The sequence below is a fragment of the Astatotilapia calliptera genome, chromosome 5, assembly GCF_900246225.1.
Source record: "Astatotilapia calliptera chromosome 5, fAstCal1.2, whole genome shotgun sequence".
Classification (NCBI taxonomy): Eukaryota; Metazoa; Chordata; class Actinopteri; order Cichliformes; family Cichlidae; genus Astatotilapia; species Astatotilapia calliptera.
Window position 1 is genome coordinate 16,764,980 of NC_039306.1, and position 20,961 is coordinate 16,785,940.

Here is a 20,961-nt window from a genome sequence, read left to right on the forward strand (position 1 = left end):
CTCCATTAGCACATCTCCAATGTGGTCTAACAGTTCTGTAGCTTAGATCTGCAAGTCATTATAGAGAGACGAGAAGAAATTTAAAGGGATAAATATTTTCGTGCCTTTTTACGTCTTTTGACCTCTAATGTCTCACCAGGCGAGCACTTAATTTTATATGTGCAGTTACGCTGTTGGTTGCTCTATGTAATGTGCTCTCTGCAGTATATCTAATTCATGCTCTAATTACGAAATTCCACTGGGACAGGCTATAAATTGAGAGGATACTTTGAGTGGGGAGAAGAAGAAGAAGAAGAAGAAAGTCCACAGCGGAGCCTTTGCACGTTCTGCAAATGCCATCCAGAGAAAACGATGGTTTTGATGTGCACTATGGTCTCGGCATTCCAGTAGTTATGTAGGATTATAAGAGCCTAAACCCCCTTGACTGCAGCAGCTTACTAGCTCAGCCAGCAGCAGATGCAGACTCCAGGATTTCCTGTCTCTGCACCAGATGGGCCTGACTCTTAATCACAGAGCTGGAAATCAGGAGGTGATCGAGGAGGAATTGATGATGATTGTGGAATAACACTAACTCAATACAGGCATCTGTTCTGCCACTAACGGACCAACTGACTGACTGACTGGCTTGTTGACTGCAGTCACAGCCAGTGCTCATCTCCTCCCTCATCTCATCATCACTGATCAACACTAATCATCTTCCTCCCTCACTCCATGAGTTATACAAGAAGTCTTTCACACATTAGCACTGCACTGTGTCATCGAGGTTCAGAGCAGAAACGAGCTAAACCCCGTCCACGCAAAATGATCAGAAAAAGAAACGGGCACTCTTATATGTCTGAAATCCCCGAAATTATTTTTTGTTTAGTTTTAGGGTTTTTGAATAATTGAATTACCTCGATAAGTTGCATGAATGTATTTTATTTATCCATTTTCTACTCCAATTCTTGCGATTTCACTTTGTAAGAAGCCATTATGCGCCTAAACACAGCAGCGAATGCAAGAAACAAAACACATAAAGAACCTCATTTAAAGTAGGTATTAGTAGTAATATAATATGGACTGAGGTTAATACTATATTATACCTTTAACCAAGGCGCTGGCTTTGTGCTTGTCCCACAGCTCCTAATACTTTAATTTAAATGCAGAGAATGAATTTGCTTTTACTTGCAGACACTTGAAGTAGTTTGAACACAATGATGTTAAAACCACTGCTGGCATTAATAACTTATAACATATTTTATGCTATTTTATTTATTTATTGCTTCTTTTGTTTGTTTGTTTGCTTGTTTGTTTGTGGTTATTTTTACAGGAGAAATCAGTCAAAAGTGTTATGTTATGTGTTTTTTTAAGCTTTTCAACAAATGGACTGTTGAAAATACAAAAAAATAACCTTTTTAACTTTAATAATCATTTTAATTGTTGTATATATTTGTATAGACAGAGAAAATTATGTCAGATCTATTTGTAGTCATAAAATAATCTATTAATTGCTTCCAATTTAATTTTCTTAAAATAACCCATAAGGCCAAATTCAAAAGACCATAAAATCATTACATGATAATATCAAAAAAGCAATATGATTCAACTGAAAGTCTATTAATGATAACACTGAATTATTGCCCAGTGTTATCTCTATCAGACATGCAGACACCACCAAAGGCTCCACTCTGTCTTTGAGCACATAACTAGGAAACCGGTGACACAGCAAACTCACAAGCGTGGATTTCCCACCCTCGGAAAGGCTGGAGGTTACGGACCTATCCACACAGCGGCTAAAGAAACAGCACGGTAACAAAGAGAAACTGCTGCACTTCACAGCCTCTGAAAGCCTGGCTCCCAAACAAAGGAGGCGGCAGGTCTTTAGCGCACATTACCCATGACAGAACCCCAGCTGACACTCTTTAAACATGGGGTCATCGCCGCTAGAATGGAGGCCACAACCCCTGGGAGCGCCTGACACCCCTTTTGCCTTGACACACTGTCCCCGCTTTGGCCAAAACACTCTGGCCAGCACAGGAGTGTTGTCTACTGCAGAGGGAGGAGGGAGGGTGGAGCGAGTTTACGTGGGTGTCAGGACTCAGGCGACTGCACTCAAAAGAATGATGTGTCCAACTGAAACTGCAGTTTTTGATGCGCCGGGAGATTGAGAAACATGCTACCAAACCTGAATTCAATGCGATTTGCTCAGTGTTTACAGCACGATGGTGATACGGGTGGGTTGGGTCTTTAATGAGTGGGTCAGACAGGCCCACCAAGGACCAAAGAGTTATACCACGTCAGGATCCAGGGCTTTACAGAGGTCAGCAGACAGATGGGAATGGAAATGAGCTGGCCGTGAGCTCATTTTAATCTGGCTCGCACAGCTGATCCAGTCATTACACTCGCCTGTTTACATGCAAACACACTTTTATACCCGCTTTACATAAAGACACCTACACACAAGTGCAGATAAAGGCATGGTTACCGGGTGATGAAAGCAGTCGAGAGATTTTTTTTTCATTTATTCATTCACTTATAAAAACAGCTCATGATCAAAACATGCAACCCTTCAGCCTTGGGCACACACTCTGGTTTACTCCAGGTTTGAGACTAATTGCATTGAGCCAGGAGAACAATGGGTTGAGAAATGGAATAAATTGGCCTCACTTGGGTGGTTTTAATATCCATTCCATTAAGGAGGGTCGACACAGTTCTCCAGAGTCTACTTTTACTCTCCACTCATTCAAATGATTGATTGCATTGGGCGTACTGCTTAGAGCTTTTTTTGTTGTTTTTTTAAATTTAAATACAATATTCAAAAAGTTTTTCCCCCTCCAGTTGAAATCCTCTTTCTTGAAGATTTCCATGCTAATCAGAAAAGTTCATATTTAAATTATTACATGCAAAGTTCAGAGCAATGAAGAAAGCAATTTGTGTCTATTCCCATAAAATTTACAGAGTAATAAATATTATTATTCGTCTGAAAATTGACCTAATGGTTCCAATACGGTGACGTTTCATTGGAAATTGAGCCGCGGCTGAGAAAAAATGTTTTTGTCTGCCAGGTGAATATCCCTCCGTCTTTTATCAGAAAGCCATCTGGCCAGTGAACTGGACACAAGGGCATGAGATTGGATGGTGTAAAAAGAATGGGGGTAGGCTGGGTCAGTGTCTTTGGAGCGAGGTCACAGGTCAAGGCCCTTTGACAACACATATCAAGGCCGGGCTCACACACCCTGCATCTTCTGAATGAGAGAGTCTGCGGCGTGCTCTCTCCAATCTGCCCTCATCTGCACATTATAGGGCTAACTGACCAAATGCTGCATTTGATGCAAAACAGACACAATGACTGGCCTGGCCAATCCGGCTTCTGCTGTTTTGTGGGCAGAATACTTTTTTTTCCCTTTCCCCATTTAGAATATGACTGGGAATACTTGCATGTACACGCACATGTTATCAATAAAAACTAGAATTTTAAATAAATAAATACATTTTAGTCGGTCCAGTAAACTGAGTACCTTCCCCTGGCGGTGTCTGCAACAACCACCATGTTCAGTGCATGAGGTGGGAGTCTAGACAGATGTTACAGGCAGAGGAGCTAACCTTCGGGGCTGCCTCTTATTAATAAAACACCCTGACATCAGAGGGAGGCTGAGACAGACCGATAACATTGTGTTTTTATTTTATGGGTAAGCTGAGCCAAACACAGTCTGTGAGCCTCAGTCCAGCCTTTCAGCAGCTTGGCCTGTCAGGCTGATGTATAGGAGAGCGCTGGTGTGCAGCTCCCTGAGGACGGGGCCTGTCTGCTAACTGGGACACAACTGACAGTGAACCGCAGCAAACAAACAAACACTGCCCCCTTCGTCCCTTTCAATCCATGATGAGCAGGCCCTCTGTATCTCTCGCACACTCTCTGAAACACTGACAGTGCAGGAATCAACATTTTGTGGAAATATATAACTCACAGGTCATGCGTCAAGACCTGCTGAAACATCACAGGTGCAAGACTTAAATACCACAGACAGATATTTCTCGACTGCGGAGAGATTTCGTCAAGAGGCCATCCAATTCGTGGAAAGGTGACATAAATCAGCAGCGAAGAGCCTCAACACAACGTCCTCATTTCATGTTTCTATAAACCAGCGTCTATTCCCATTAAAGCAAGTACTGAGGTTTCCCTGTGAGACATCTCCTGGCTCCTGCTCAGACTGGAGCAGCGCCATGGTGATGCATACAGAGATGTCCACTCATTAGCAGAGTCCCACACAACAGCTGCTCTGTGACGAAGGAACAGCCACCTCGTCTCCTGGCCCTTTGTCCATACTAAACATCTCTGACCCACGCAAGGAGCCACAATGGGACACTCACACATAGACAAACATGCGCGCACACTTTTCAGATTTCTTATCCTTGTCCTGATGAGCACAAACCTCTTCTCACTCTTTCACACACACATTTCCATATTCAAGACCTCCTTAAACTCTTATCCCCCCCTTCTCCACCTCATGGCACCATAATGCACGACCTGCCCCCTCGCTTCTCTCTCACACACTAATAAAATATATCAGGGAGACTCAATTTATCATAATGCAGCTGCCCTTGGGTAACCCTGGGGGTTGGGTGGATGAGTTTTAGGTGATGGGATGTATGCTCGGGAGCATTAAGCTGATTGTTAGTCTCACTTTTTTCCACACACAGAAGAAGTGAGTGAACCTCTAAATGAGATGGGACAGGTACAGAAAGGTGTGATGTGACATTTGATCAGCATTTTTACCCTGTTGGGGCATTTGATAAGGCTGGTAACACTTGTGAAAGATACAATCAATCAGTTAATCAAAGGAAACTTGGCAGGCCTGAGAAGAAGGAAGTCTTCTCAGATTAATGTCAATCAGCGCAGATGATGTAGTTCAGATATCAACAGATACAAACAAACAATTCACTGCAAAATTCCTCAAACACAAAAAGCCATCGTTGTAAAATCAAAAAAGGGGGAAAACACACAGACTTACTCTGCAAGATTTACTGGACCGTTTTCCCGTGAGATCAAATTTTCCTTTTAACTCTTTGAGCAGCTTCTCCAGGTGACTCTTCTCCTCTTTCCCGGTGTAGTCCGGATCTAAGAGCACATAAGCCCGCCAGTTGGCCGAATCAAAGCCCCAGTGGACTGTCCGGTTCTCTAGTCTCTTGTGACTGTGGACAACAAACTTGTGAGGTGGGTACATGAGTCTGCAGTCCATGCACTGGATGCAGGCGGCACCCGGAGAGGTGTACAGTTCCGGGACAAACAGGCCTTTACAACGACCAAAACATTCGTGATACACTTTGAAGCTTTTCTCGGTTCGCTCCAACTCCAGAGAGCCCGACTCCTTGTTGCAGTGAGGAGGGTAAGTACCGCCGTAGATGAGCGCGTTGCAAAGCCGTTCAGCATCCGTCTGAGTGATAAGCCCACAGGACGGTGCCGAGAAGGGCAAGATACCCACCACTTTGAGGATCTCTAGCTGGTCCGCCGTGCACCTGGAGCAATAGATGTGGAGATCGTCGCAGACCGAGTTGATCTGCTGGAGGGAGAAATCTCTGAGAACGCTGTTGAGAATCTGCGGTAGGCACAGTCGTTTCTCACCACCGACGACGAAGCAGGAGATAGGTTCCCGCTCCAGCACCGTCTCGCACCTCTCGGTGGAGCGGTCGGACGGGATGAAAAGTGGACCGGACATCACTGGAGGTGTCTGAGCCGGCAGGGTGAGCATCATCTCGACGGATTTGGCATCTTTCTCGAAGAGTGAGTCCTGGTGCCATCGAGCGGAGAACGCCGCCGGTCCACCGAGGGAGCGCCTGGAACTCAGATTAAACTGCTGCAGAGTTTGCTGAAGTCCAGGATGGGGCTGGAAGCTCGTGCCCTCCATGTTGTCGGTTAGAGAAGAGAGTTCAAAACTCAAAATGCGAGCTGAAATCGACTTATCGGGTCGGGCGTCCTCAGCATCCGGCTACACGCTCAATAACGCGCACTTCCATGTCACCGGAGAAGCTTCCCAGCGCGTCCATTCAGAAAACTGAGAGCTGCTGAAATCATAGGGCAGTTCCTGTAAGCACACGCAATTAAAGTCGACAACTAAGCGACTCCGAAGTCGTATTATCCAACATACAATCACCGGGTACTATGTTTCTATGCTCCTGCGGTTTTACGCACTCCTAATGTGCGCCCGAAATATGCCTCGTCTGCTCAGTCTGGCGCACATTCAGTCTGCTGTCTCCCCACTCACTCAATGTGTGAGTCGCTCTCTCTCTCTCTCTCTCTCTCCCTCCCTCTCTCTCTCTCTCTCTCTCGCCCTCTCTGTTTGTTTGTGTCTGGTTCAGTCATTGAATCCCAGCCAGGAATGTGACTGACTCCCCGGGCTGGCTCTTCCCTCAGCCAGCTGTTCCTCCCTCTGCTCCAGGGCAGCTGCACATTTAAAAAAAAAAAAGAAAAAGAAAAAAAGAAGGAAAAAAATCTTTCTAAACCCAGGCGAGGGTGGAGCTCTGGAAAATGTAGTTGATACTGGGAAAGCAAACACAAACTTTACTTCAAATGCATACGCCTTGTAGGTCAGCACTGTTTCAGTCGCAGAAAGCGGTCAGCACAGATTTTAACACGATATGGAGGGATTTGTAAGTGAAAACAGTAAAAACATGCAATACTCGAATGCACGCATTAAGTAACTACTGACTTATGTACATGTTTGAAGTTGGCCGTGTTGTACTGTGAGTGCTTCTGTTGTGTTTCTTTTTACGATAATTTACATAGAAATATATTAGCCTAAAAAAATCTATAGTTTCTAAAATATGCACTTGTATACATTGCTGACCTGTAAATGCAAATGAGGCCTTCAATTAATTAAAATAAGTACACTTGAGTTTACTTATATTACGTTTTCTCCTGCATACAGGAAAGTATGTTTGCGCATACTTTAATTTCATTATGTGTTTATGTCTTTCTTACCTGTGCAGGACGCTTCTGTAATTGCAGAGTGCAAAGACCCATGAGACTGTTAATATTTAACTTCAAAACCTTAATTTAGTAGTGTTGTGATCATTATTTCGGTTATGTTGTGTTTAGACTTTGATACTTGCTGATGTGTAATGCAGTTTCCAGTGTTTGTGCAGCCAAGAATAGTGTTAAAGGTTTAGCTAACAACAGGCTACCATGATGGAAACTCGTGCACCATGAACCCCGGCAGGCGTGAAACGTCGTTGATCAACTCTTAATACAGCTAAACAAAGTAGAAAAGTCATTTTGCACCCTCATTAAAACACGAGGCAACAATTGTAAGTAAAATGCAACTGAAATATATGAAATCTAAATTTGCCATTAAGGATAATGTGCTTGGTTTAAACCGAATTTATACCAATCAAGCCAATTTCAACTGAGTAGATTCCATTATATTTAACAATTTGCATTGTTCTAATGTAAAAAAAAAAATTACCTGGAAGATTTACATGTAATTGCACTACTTTACGTTTGTATTTGGGGGTGGGGGTGAGACGTAGAAACACTACAAAAAGTGAGATCTCACTTTGTAAATCGCCCTACATAGTGACATTTTCTGTTTTTATTTACAGTAAAATTTGTAAACATGACCATGTATGAAGTGTATTAGCTTAAAATTAGAGGTCTTTGCTTAAGCCCGGTTACCGTAATGCGACTTATCCCTCTTAAGTAAGCCCAACTGAGTGCGAGTTGAGGTTACTTAATTATTAGTCAACAAGCAAGACAAGCTATTAAGTTTTACAGTTTAATGGTGTAATAATTAAATAGACTATAACAGAAATTCTCATAGATAATTTCACAGTGTAGTTTTAGTTATTTTACATCAGCAACAAATCAATTTCCTCTTCCAGTTAAATTCAGAAGTTTTCAGAAAGACTAAATGAAAGACAGATATTAATTATGAATTAAATTTAGGGGTTAAAGTGTGGTTGTTCATGAGTTTGTGAACCCTTTGCAATTTCCAGGATTTCTGAGCTGATGAATCATCAAATAGGATCTGATATTCAAACAAAATCCGACTAAAATGAACATAAAACATGGTACTTTACATTTCTATTAAACACACAGTAATCAGGCATAGTGCAAACTGGAAAAAATAGTTGAACTGGCAGATTTGCCAAGTCGCAGATGCTCCTTTAGCACCAGCAACCTCCCATCAAATGATTGCTTTTGCTGGTTGTGAGACTTGGTCTGTGATGAAGAGAAATTTTGATCCCTCTAGAGAGGATCAAACTTTGCCTTTATTTATACATTCTGCAGGGAAATCCCTAAACCCACCAGTTCCAGTCTCATCATCTTAACTGGAACATTTGACTCCAAGCATATGGTGAAGTCATTAGCACAGAGGATCACTCTTACTTTTGCACTTTTTTTCAGTTTGAAGTCATAATCTCACTTAACAACTGTTTTCTCTGCTCTAAATGACAGATAGAAATGTGTATACTTTCTAAGCTACCAAGCCACCAGGACAAATGGAGAAAAATTAGCACAGTGGCTAACAATATGCTAACAGGTAAAAGAGTAGGGTTATGCTAACAGCTACGGTAGCAAGCAGCCTTAGCCCCAGAACAGTCTCTGTAAAATCATAACAGTCAAAGGTTTAATGTTTGGTTGTTGTTTTTTTGTTTTTGTTTTTTTTTTAGTTGGCAGTAAAATTGCTATAACAGTTTAGCATTAATAAAACAAAGAAAAAGGAAAAAACTGTCTCATTAAACACTTAAGTGATGGTCTGATGTTGGTATTTTGCAGTTTTACATAAGAGATGGCAGTTCACATTGTTTATTACTGTTAGAGTCATGTGGTTTTGGACAGTGCAGTTTACATTTATATATATATATCTATATCTATATCTATATCTATATATATATATCTATATATATATAGATATATATATATATATATATATACGTGTGTGTGTGTGTGTGTGTGTATACTGATTATATTCTATTAAAAAACAGTAATGAAGAAGTTCGTTCTTCTTTCCTGTTATTACCTAATAGATTATTATTAGTTAGATTGTAGTTTATTTTAGAAATGACCTTAGTGATATCAAGTTCACATTTTATGCCTTTATCAGTCATGAAATCACTTTATTCCTGACAAGTTACTAACCTTAGAATTCAAACAGCATGTGATTCTGACATGGGTCATTGTGACACATTCATTTAACAGGAAATAATGAATAAGATAGAAATAAAAATCTGTAAAAATATAATGCACATTAGATGTATATTTTGCAAACATATGTTGAACATAGTCTTGAGAACAACTGTATGAGTGTGTGCATGTGTACGACAGTGGTGGGGGAGCTTACTGAAAGTTGAGCAGCCTGGTGGTTTGGCTGAAGAAGCTGCAGAATCCAGTTATTCTGTTGTGTATCCTGCGAGTCTCTTCCCAGAGGCCAGCAGGAAGTGTATGGTGGGGGTGGGAGTGGTCACGTGTGACTTTGTTTGCTCTGGTCAGGCAGCGCTCTTGCGCAACATCCTGGATGTGGGGAAGTGGAGTCCCAGTGATCTTTTCCAGTGTCCTCACCACTCTCTGCAGGGACTTCCAGTCTAAGGCACTGCAGGCTCCTGACCACACAGACATGCATGCGGTCAGTAAGTTCTCTATAGAGCTTCTATATAAAGTGGTGAGCATGCGAGGGGGGAGGTGAGCTCTCCTCAACCGGTGGGAAAAAGTGCAGGCGCTGCTGAGATCTCTTTACAAGAGAGCAGAACAGGGTGTCTGTTATCTGTATCCACAGAAACTTGATGCTGCTCATCATTTCCACTGTGTTGTTGGTGATGAGAAATAGCATGTGACTGTACTGGCTCCTCTTAAAGTCAAAGATAGTCCCCTTTTGGGTTTTTTTGACATTCAGAGCCAAGTAGTGTGTGCTGGTTCAGTTGGTTCACTTCCTCTCTGTAGGCCTGGTTGTTGTCATCTTGAATGAGACCTGCTACCACTGTGTTGTCAGCATACTTTACAATGTGAATCTCGGACAGCAATCATGGGTTAGCAGGGGGTTCAGGACACGGGCCTGAGGAGAGCTGGTGCTCAAAGAGATGAAGTTACAGTCTGGTCAGGTCTCTTGGTGAGGAAGTCTTACACATAAGGGTGCTGAGGCCCATGGGAACGAGTTTAGCATGTTCATGCTGTTGAATGATGATCTTAAACGATGAAATGAAGTCCACAAACAACATTTGCTTGGCTGAGATGTAGTACAGAGAAGATGGCGTCTTCTGTAGAGTGATTTGGGTAGTAAGCAAACTGTAATGAAAACAGTGTGGTCCTTTACCAGCTGCCTTTAAGGTGGGTGCTACAGGGCAGAAATCATTTAAACAAGTGATTTTCAAGGTACTGCAATGATGGCAGCAATCTTGAAACAAGACAGTAGGACATTGTGATCCAGTGACATATTGAAGGTGTGCTGGTTGCTGCATTCCTTAAACATCTAACCAGGTATGTCTTCAGGGCCTGCTACTTATGTTCACTCCTTTCGAGGTCTTCCGGACTTCAGCTATTTCAAGACTGCTCATCAGCAACTGGAACATTTTTCTTTACGGGTGTGTTGCTGAGTGCCTTGAACCTCCCAAGATATTTGTTGAGCTCATTTAGAAAGGTTGTATTGTTCTCACAGGGTGGAGGAGCAGCTTTATTGTCTGGGATGTCTTAGATAGTCTGCTACATTTGTCTGGTATTCATAGGGTCATTGAAGAAACTCTGTATTCTCTAGTGATGGTGCTTTGGTACCTTTATGCACCATGTTGCCAGAGTTAAAGAGTAATTTTGTACTTTGAACATTGCATCTTTCATCATCCGTGGTGTCTCGCTGGCCTGTACGGTGATGTTCTTGGTGACAGATACAACAGCAATTGAATGACTGAATGCACAAAGTCAGCATAACCATTCACATTTGTAATGATTGCCAGTTGCAGCTGCTTTGAACATGAATAATCATGTCATCATCATCACCATGAAAAAGGTCAATCTCAAAAACTGATGTGAAGTTCTATTTCAGGGTTAAAGCTTTTGACTCAAGTACAGTATGTATATGTCATCTCATACTTCCCCTCTATTTATAGAGGCAAATATTATTATTATGTATTGACAAGCACGAATACAATAAAACCATAAATAAATGAAAGAAATTAAATGAAAGCACTACAATAATAAAAATTTACATTTTGTGGTTTTTATCGTAGACAAAATGGAACACGCGTGGAGGGAGAAAATATGGATTGGAAACATGGATTCTTTTTAAAAAAGAAAAAAAGGCTGTTTTTATTTTTGACATGAGGCAATCCTTTTTTGTTAGCTACATATAGCAACCAACCTTCTGACCTACATACAACAACAAATAGCAACAGATGTTAGCAAATATAAATGAAAAGTTCCATATTGGCGTTTTTATATTGTTTCTCACAGGGAGCTGCAGGGGGTGGACAAAGGAGCCATAACAACTCCTGAAATGGCTTAACAGATATAAAACAATCAAATCAGTGATTAGCAGCTAATTTGACAATTATACAATTATGAAAAAAAACAAAGAAATGAAATATGTCATTGTTCTGACTTTTCACATCCTGCAGTTCCTTTCAATACTTTCACTTAGTTTTCTTCTTTATAAATAATTTATTGGTTAAAAAAAAAAAAACATGATTTGAAGATGCCAGTTTAGGCTCTGGGTACTTGCATTGGGCATTTAACAAAAAAAAATTAAAATTTTTTTTTCTAGAATTGTTACAAAACAGCAAACAAACAAAAAGAAAAATCAGCCATTTAACTTAATCATCCAGAAAAATAGCAATTTAAGTCTTAAAGAAATGATCAATAAACAATTAGGGTTCAAATTAATTGAAGGCTAATGCTTACATTTTGGTATGGGTGAAAGTTGAACTTAAATAATGCTATAACACTCGCCTACAATAATACCTACATTTTTCCTGATTTTAGCTGTTTTTACTTAAATAACAACTTTTATTTTTAATGTAATATTTTTTCAATACGATTTTATATTGCCCACCTCAGCTCATATTAGCAAATATTTTAAAAATTTCCACTTATAATTACTTTTAGATTCGGACCGGCTTTCAAAAAAAAACCCAAACAGACTGAGGTACAAAAAGATGACGAACTGTGAAATGAATAAATGACCAAATTCAAACACTGGAGGGTGCCAAACTTAAGATGCAAAAGCACAAAGTAATATTCAGGGGGATGGTCATGTTGACACATTTTAGAAAAGAGCAGGTCAAAACATTCACCATTCGATTTTATTAATCAAAAGTCGAATTACAGTAGGGGCATGTTATTTTTCCCCCCCAAAACGTATACCAAGCAAATGTAGGAAAATTAAACTGCATCCTAACATTGGATCGTCATACTTTAAGAAAAGCAACTACATTTACTAAATGTTGACATTACACGAGTATTAAATACATGCTGAACTTGTTTTACGGACATTTTGAAACAAAAATATAAAGTTAAACTTAAACAAAATAGAAAAAAAAACAACAATTTATTCTTCACTTTTTACAAATAATACAACATAGTTAAAGAGATCTAAACATTTCAACATTTTAAGAGACAATGAATAAAATGATACATCACCAGAATATCCAAAACCTTTCTTCTGGTTATGTGCCAACACATATTTTTTTCCCCTTTCTTAACATTTGTCTTAAAGGATAAAGTTACCTTAAGACTTGGAGTTTAAAAAAAAAAAACACACACACACACACACACACACACACACACACACACACACACACACACACACACACACACACACACACACACACACACACACACACACACACACACACACACACTAATTTTATATTCAAATACTAAGTTTAGAATACTTAAACATAGCATGATTTAAAAATAATAATGATTCTCCCGTTAAATTGTAGGATGTAATTTCAACTTCTCCAAACTTCAAAGCAAACCAGAATCAAGACACAGCAATAACATTAAGTCTTGGAAAGGTGAAAAACATGTTACAGCTGGCTAATAAATAAGATTGAAAGACTATCTTCTGTTTGACATAAATTATAACATGATTGTTAGAAACAACAGACTTAAATCTGAAAGCGGATCCTTTCACACATACCTAATAATGAATTATAATAGCATAAATATGCAAATTCAGAGCTTTTTGGTAAAGAACAAGATTCTAATTTCAGCAGTGGGCTTGTGTGGCCCCTTTGTTCTTACTGCATTTACCTGCTTAACACAAACCTTTCACATCGTTTTCTCCAGAAATGTTACGATAAATCCACTAAATTCATAAGTGTTACATTAATTTTTTCCTTTTTTTAGAAACGCATATTAAGATAGATGTAGAACGCTTGCCCTACTTCAATTCAGGCATCTTATCTTCATACTGTGGAGGAGGAGTGATGGGTTCAATGGTTACTGGGTTCTGTGTGGGGGTGCGGATTTGAAGGCGGAAGTCCTTCAGGTGCAGTTTGTCAGATTTGATTCTTCTCACTCGGAGGGGCCGGAGCAAGCGGCTGGCTCGACTAGCACTGCGGGTTGGCATACTGGGGTTAGATGTAAGGCCAGCGGGTTCAGATGGAGGCTCAGCGGCTGCAGGTTGATCATTAACAGGGGTTTCGTCAGTCGTGTTGTTAGCGGGCTCTGTTCCCTCGTTTTCCACCGCAGCTATGATGTCCTCATAGGACGGCAGGTGAGAGGTGCTCTGCCGAAGGTTACTCTGACGCACGGGGTACTCACTGCTGCTGACCACTTCCTCATAGGTTGGCACGTTGTACGTAGTTGGGTCGCTGGAAAGAGACAAAAGTTTTGACAAATCATTGTAAATGACACACTTTATAAGCCTTCTTTTGGCAACTTCGACAGTTAAAAGGAGCCCCAAAAACACAGCGATGACAAACCAAAGCTGTCAACAACCTTTTGCCGATTGACACCTTCAAAAGGCACCATACAGGCATTCATTCGTGTTTGTGTCCATCTTTTTCAGCTTTGTTTTGGTCCCCATAAACTCTTAAGTTTATTAGCTTTGTGTTTTATCTGCTTAATATCTTAGTATATTGACTAGGTAAGCGGTGCCGATGTCTGCTGTTTAAGCCAAAGTAGATTGTCAATGTTACTTTTTGTCTGAAAGAAGCTTCTTGTTGTGGCTCCAAGAAATTTATAAGAAACAGCAAAGGCCCACAAAATAAACTCAATAGTCTTTAATGAGTTCAACAAAGTAGTAAAAGCATGTTTTTCTCTGTTTTTGTTTAAATCACATGAGTTGCCACCTGCTGGCCATTAGAAATAATTCAGGTTTCATTCATTAGTTTCAAAGGAGCCAAACTTTAGAGGGTTTTTGTGTGTTAAGCTACTTAAATAGTGACCTATGAATCATTTCAGCGTAAAAAAGGTAAAAAACTCAAGGGATGAACAGATGTTCTGGATACACATAACAGACAACTTTAATTTACAATCTCTCCTATTTAAAAAAAAAAAAAAAAAAAGATATATTTTTTCCACATTTCTCTTGTTGAATAAAATAAAAACTGATTTTTAAAAAAAAAAAATTTGGGGGATGGATTATAGAGGTAAATAAAATGCTAAATGTTTACTTAGTCCCTGACGTTACATAATTTGCAGTTTACTTGCAGTGGATCCTTTCCAAACAGAAAGACGGGGTACACCCTAGGCTATTGCAGAACAAACAGATTAGAGACAGACAACACCGGTACAATACCTTTTCACACCTGATTGCTAACTCAAGGAATTATCATATCATTTATAAATCCTAACATTTATAAATGATCTAGGAATAAAAATAGAACCAAACGTTATCACTTACGGCTGAGGCTCCTCTGGTATCGGAGTCATAAAGGGGACTCCTGTGGTCACAGGCTCACTCCTTCTATCCTGAGCTCTCTTCTTGCTCTTTAAACCAAGGCCAATGGCCAAGATCAGCATCAGTGCCCCAACTCCAACAAGCACCATGGCCACTGTTGGGGTCTTTGTGGCTCCTGAATTATTACCACCACCGTTGTTATTAGGTCCTGTGGAGTTGCCTGATGGTTTTGGAGAGGCACCCGAATCCCCTCCAGGTATCACAGTCCAAACAATCATGACAATGCCAAGGGCAATGACGCCCACTCCAAGGGCACACAGGGCATAGTGGGCGCCTGAACCAGAGCTCCTTGAGCTGGGGGATCTGTTGGGACGGCCGTTGTCACCGCATATACCCCGACTGGAACACATACCTGCAAAACAACCTGCAAAGGGGGGGGAGGGGGGGGGGGGGGGGGGGAGGCTTTTCAGTTTGCACAAGCAGACACCATCTACCCCAACACTCCCCCAGAAATTTACCTCCTCTGTAGGAAATGATTTAGATCACAGTATCTGAATTTGTTTTTCAATTTGTGACCAAGTTTCTAAGATTACCACATTGTTATTGCCTGCGTCATGGTGCTTCTGTCTGTATTGTCTGTCTATTCTGTTAAGTACATTAAGCTTAATTTCTAGTATGGCCAATAAAGCTGATTTTGATTTTCCAGGGTAAGAACGGGCTCAAGAGTCCATATCTATTAGAGCACCACACGCATCACACGAGATGGGCCATGTCAATAAAACAAACCATTACCAGTTCCAGAACAAAAGGTTAAAATGACAGTTTGAGTGTTATCTCGCTGTATCCATGAACCGGTTTCAGACGCTATACTCTTAAAAACAAAAAAAGGCGCTGAGGCTACATTTTGCATGAGAAAGTAGGAGAACAGGTTAAAAGAAAACGTCAGGTGTGGTGCAAAACAGGTTACAGGAAAACAAAGAGTTCATTGGTAGTTCCACACATGTCTTAACATGACAAACACCAACCCAAGAGAAGGAAGGATGAAGATAAAAAAGTGACACAAAAGATCTTTGTAATGTAAAGTAAGTTCAACTGTAAGGTTTTACATATCATCTGGTCCTTAATAGGTCTTAAAATGAGATAAATAGAACCTCAGATGACCAAAAAACACATGACTTATTACACCAAGTCCCTATTTATTTACCAAAAAATTGTTCAAAATGCCAAAGCAGCAGCTCACAGCCTAAGTACACCATAAGTAGCAATAACGTTCTATGCCATCGGTGTGGGAAGGGTTATAAGGGTTATTTCCAAACAATCTTAAGTCCATCAATTTTCAATCACAAGTTGAAAACAATCAAGACAGCTGCCAATCTTAAGAGGAGTGCACGTTTCAGCAAATTCATTCCAAACGGGGACTATGCAATGTTTAAAAACAAAAAACAAAACAAAAAAAAAAAAACCTGCAAAAACCCACGACTTAAACCTCAAACTTCACAGGTCTCCGTTAAAATGTTAAATGGCTTGTTTGAAAGTGCTGCCAGGAGTAAGCCTCTTCTTTAAAAAAAAACAAACGAAAACAAAACATGGCCGCAAAGCTTAGGTTTGCAAATTTGCATCTGAACAAACAGACTTCTGGAACAACGTCTTTTGGAAAGCAAAACCAAAGTGGCCCTGAATGCTTGTTTTTCAGGCGCAGGACCTGGACACTGCAGGTATTGAGTTGACTATCAACTCCTCTGTATAAGAAAATATTCTAGAGTCAAACATGAAGCCAACTGTTTGACAGCTAAAGTGCTGCTGAAACAGGGTCATGCAACAGGACAATGATCCCAAGCACAGCGGCAAATCTTGAACAGAATGGCTGAAAACGCAAAGAATGAAGGTGCTGCGGTGGCCCAGTCAAAGTCCAGACCTTAGCCTGATTGAAATGTCATGGTGGGATCTTAAGCAAGCTGTGCATGAACAAATACGCAGACTGAAGGATGTGAGAGGTGATAAAGTTGAAGACAATGTGTTTACTTTAAGTTAATGCCGTTAAAGGTGGTTCTAAAATCTGCTGACTCATGGGGTGTGCTGCTTACGCATGTTAGCTTAGTATTTACAAATTAAATATGACAGGGGCATATTACTCTAAAGACAATTAACCTCCTAAGACCCAAACTCTTCCACGGCATGCATTTTCAATTTCACTTTGATATTTGGGCATATTGGGGCCCGATGAATGTAAAAACAAAGAATTACCAGTTTTGTTTTGTTTACCTTTTTTTGTTTTTAAGAAAAATAAGAGCCACATATGAGGATATTCATTTAAAAGTTTGATAGAACAGTAGCAGTATGATGTCCTCGTAAGTGGATATCAGGCCCTTGTAGAGCAAAATTGAGTATTTTGGTCTAAATAACCCAAAACGTGATGTCCACAGATGTGGATGCCAGGACCTAAGAGGTTAATTCACTTTTACAAGGTATTAATAATGAAAACAGTTCTTAATAAATAATATAAAATAAAGCCAAACCAAAACAAACAACAGTATTGGGAATTTACTCAGTAATATAAACTATTACCACGAAGGCAAAACTTCTTAGAGGAGGTAATTGTATACTTAGTTATTTAAACCAGAAATAAATGACTGAACTCAAATATAAATATTTAAAGATTCAAATGTTTGAAACCTTGGGAAGGCTGCAAAATAACCAGAAAAAGAAAGATGTTTAGACTACAGATTACTGAAATTTACATTTCACGAGTAACTGAAATTTAGAAAGAAAAAGAAGAAAAAAACCCCCCTGCAGTTTTACATCACACTAATGTACAAAAATCTGTGTTTGTTTGTTTGCCCACATACCTTTATACAATCAAGAGTTGAGCAACCAAAACTGACATACTGGTAGTTATTCAGCCCCTGAAGGCTTTTAGCTGTATCAGATACCATGACCTCATCACGTTGTCTAGCAACCACCTACCAACTGGCTAAAATGAGCCATTTGTAGTGTTTATGCACCTACAGCACCTTAGTAAAAGCCATGCATCATTTTAATTAATCATGATAATAACACTGAAAATAAAGTTTCATTATGCTGCAGAGTAACCACCTAACAGAAAACTATAGTCACTGAACAAACAATGGCCATTTAAGACTAATACACGAAAGCAAAAGCGTTCAGTTTAGAGCCTGACTGATACAGGATTTGTAAGGCCGATACCAATATTTGGCGATTTATTTTATTATTCTGATCATTATCAGACCAATTTTTTAAGAAAGACAAAACATAATTTTCCTAACATTTGTTATGTGTAGTCATTTATGTGCTCATTACACTATGAGCTGTATGTTGTTTTGTGGAATTTCAAACCTGTGTTGCTAACGGGGAAGTTGTAGAGTGTCCCCTGATGAACAATATGAAATGTCAACACGTACAACATGGTTGAAGATCATTTTCTTGTCTCTCATTTACTTTTTTTTAGTTTTCACTTATCGGCTGTTATGAATACTGATACCAGTGAATCAGAAAATAGTTGATATCGACCAATGATAGCTACCTACTAATTAACTGGTTTGGCGCCAATTCATTCATCATCTATTAGTCCTTATGTTTTTGGCTATTTGAATATCTTAAAAAAAAAAAAGAAAAAAAAAAAAAGAAAAACCATACATATATAGTAAATAATTTTTGTAACTGTTTTTGCATGATTTCATTTTCTGGCCTAGAAGTGTGGATTAATTCAAATTTCTAATCTGTGATTTAATCTTTGATATGATACATCCATTTTATAAAAGGTGGAGAAGCATATGAGTGTACACTTCAGGGCACTTTGCTGATGTGATGGGATGAACAGTGACTTAACAAACAGCATTTTTCATTTAAAGCAAATGTGTACTCTTTTTGTAATAGCAGTGTGACACAAAACCATATCTATGGGCAGAAATCTGTGCCATCAGAAACTGAATTTGAATAAGTTCAATTTGAATTGCTCAGATTGAATCTGAATTGTAACTTGAATAAATGCTTTTGAAAACTGAATTTGAATTAGTCTAATTTGAAATTGAATTTATGGTTTGAAAATGATCATCACTAAATTGAAATTGAATTTTATATTTTGAAAATGAATTGATTTGCTTTGAAACTGCATTTTATCCTTTAAAAATTCAGCTCTCGAATAATTTCAGTTTCACTTCTCACCATTCAGTTTCAGTTCTACAATTCAATTTCAGTTCCAAAATTCAGTTTTTTTGGAACTTGCATCCGGTTCAAGCGCAGATTAATAGAACTACGTTTTACTAGCGGACCGAAAGTGTTACTGACGGGAATCTACAGTGTCTTGAGCTGAATTAATACTTCAGAAGTCATTCGTCATGTCGAATGACCAGCGGATAAACTCTCAGGTTGGTAATAAATGTATAACATGTATAAGAACAAGCGTCATGTTAACAAAAGATAGCCGTACAGTAACTGTTATGCTTATTGTAGCTGTTAGCTAAAAGTGCAAAGTGCTCTCTAGGGTTCCTAAATAAAATATGGCATTGAGGGAAATGACCTCAATGCCATATTTTATTTAGGAATTAATCCCTTCTTCTTAAATATAAGAACCTCTGCTGGTTTTAATGGCACTTTGGATTTCTTTACTTTCTGTTCCACTTCCAAACCCAAATAGATGCTGACAAGCTGACACAGTAACATGGAAGAGGGAAAGACGTTGGAAAGGACTACTACAAATAAACCTAATGCCTAACAATGAAAAGTGTAAAATAAGAACAATAATAATAATAAAGATAAAAGATGAAGTAACACGTTTTTAGTATTTTATTTATTCCAAATGATCATCCAGATGTCTGTGACATGTGATGACAAACACCATACTGGAAGGCCTTAGTCATCACATGCTTAAACTCATCATATATTTTTGCACATGCTGAACAGGCAGTCAGACATGCTGTAACTGTGGGGTAGAAAACAGCATGAACACCATACGGCAGGTCTCTCAAACTCCAGTCCTCCAGGGCATGGAAAAGTTGCATGACACTGGCCCTTGAGGACTGGAGTTTGAGACCCCTGTCATATGGAATATGACAGGTGTGGTTGAACTGCATGAAGACTCTGAAGTTTGTCTTCTCTTCTGGCAGGACAGGAATGTGGCCTTGTCCTGTGAGCCACTGTAAGGATGTAATTGTAAATGTAATTTAATGTAGTCTGCCTTAGCAGAGGGCAGGCGACTAAATTTAGTATAGGGGGGGGACAGCTGAATGATTGCATCTCCACTTTGATATTCATGACTTGATTATTAAGAATTGTTGAATGGATGCAGTATCTGACCAGGTCCTGGTGTTCCCCTCGTCAGTTATTAAACACACATGATCAAGGACGAAAAGAAGGTGACAGCTGCAAAAGAGGACTACATATAGACCAACGCTGTCATTCATTTTCTCTACATTGCAGGCCTGCTGTATTGCATGGGTGTGTCCCGTTCAACATCAGTAAATTTTTTGCATTAAAACTCGGCTTATCAGGTAATAAACACCGGCCCAGTTGGTCTGTTTTGTGGGTAACATTAATCTATCAGTCCGATATTACTACTGTCAAAGTAAATAAAAACGCTGGTAATGCTTTCTGGTGAAGCAGGAAGGGGAGAGGGTGGACCTGCCCACATGAATTACTCTGTGATCTAAACGTGTCCGGACACAGGTCAGATTGGATTGAACCCCACGCAATGACACTGAGAAAGATTAACAACTCGCGTACTGTGTCTATTAGATCGATAACAGTCCTGGTCACAGTATATACGAGCGTAAATCAGCTTAGCTCTGAAGTGTAGGCCTTACCTTTTCACCGTTCAGTGGCCAAGTACTTCCCTCTTCATCGGTGAGTTACCTGACTCACGCAGGTGTTTTCAGGAAGATCAGAGGGGAAGAGAGGGAGACGACATAGACGCAGCAATTCAGGGCCGGTTCAACTTTTTTTTCCTTTTAAAAAGTTTTTAAATCTCAGACGAATTGATCAACACAATGTTTACCGCTGCAGATAAAAACAGAGTTAACAAGAACTTTGCACAAATTCCAAGCGTAGTGAAACCTCGCCACCCCCTGTTGTAAAGTGCGCCCGTGTTCTCTTGGTCCTAGTGCTGCTCAAGTAAACCTCCACCGGGAATAAATTA

General features: G+C 39.7%; 2 protein-coding genes across 2 annotated transcripts in view; both read right to left on the reverse strand.

Moving 5' to 3' along the window:
* The window catches only part of skib (v-ski avian sarcoma viral oncogene homolog b), a 30,082-nt gene extending 23,771 nt beyond the window's left edge, over positions 1–6,311 (reverse strand). Inside the window, exon 1 of the mRNA XM_026167606.1 lies at positions 4,989–6,311. Within this exon, the coding sequence (XP_026023391.1) occupies positions 4,989–5,882 (894 nt within the window). The 5' untranslated portion in view covers positions 5,883–6,311. The remainder of the gene's footprint in view (positions 1–4,988) is intronic.
* Positions 6,312–12,778: 6,467 nt separating this feature from the next.
* On the reverse strand, positions 12,779–20,961 carry tmem51b (transmembrane protein 51b). Its single transcript, XM_026167607.1, has 3 exons — positions 20,630–20,961; positions 14,814–15,234; positions 12,779–13,779 (listed from the first exon to the last, which is right to left on the reverse strand). The coding sequence occupies exons 2-3, from the start codon at positions 15,218–15,220 to the stop codon at positions 13,347–13,349; spliced, it is 840 nt and encodes a 279-aa protein (XP_026023392.1). The 5' UTR covers positions 15,221–15,234; positions 20,630–20,961; the 3' UTR covers positions 12,779–13,346.

What these genes read in the sequence shown, in the direction of transcription:
- tmem51b (XM_026167607.1), bottom strand. Translation starts at nt 15,220, where the DNA reads ATGTGTTCCAGTCGGGGTATATGCGGTGACAACGGCCGTCCCAACAGA. An exon ending in ATACCAGAGGAGCCTCAGCC is followed by an intron (nt 13,780 to 14,813) that starts GTAAGTGATAAC and finishes GTCTCTTTCCAG; the next exon opens with CGACCCAACTACGTACAACG.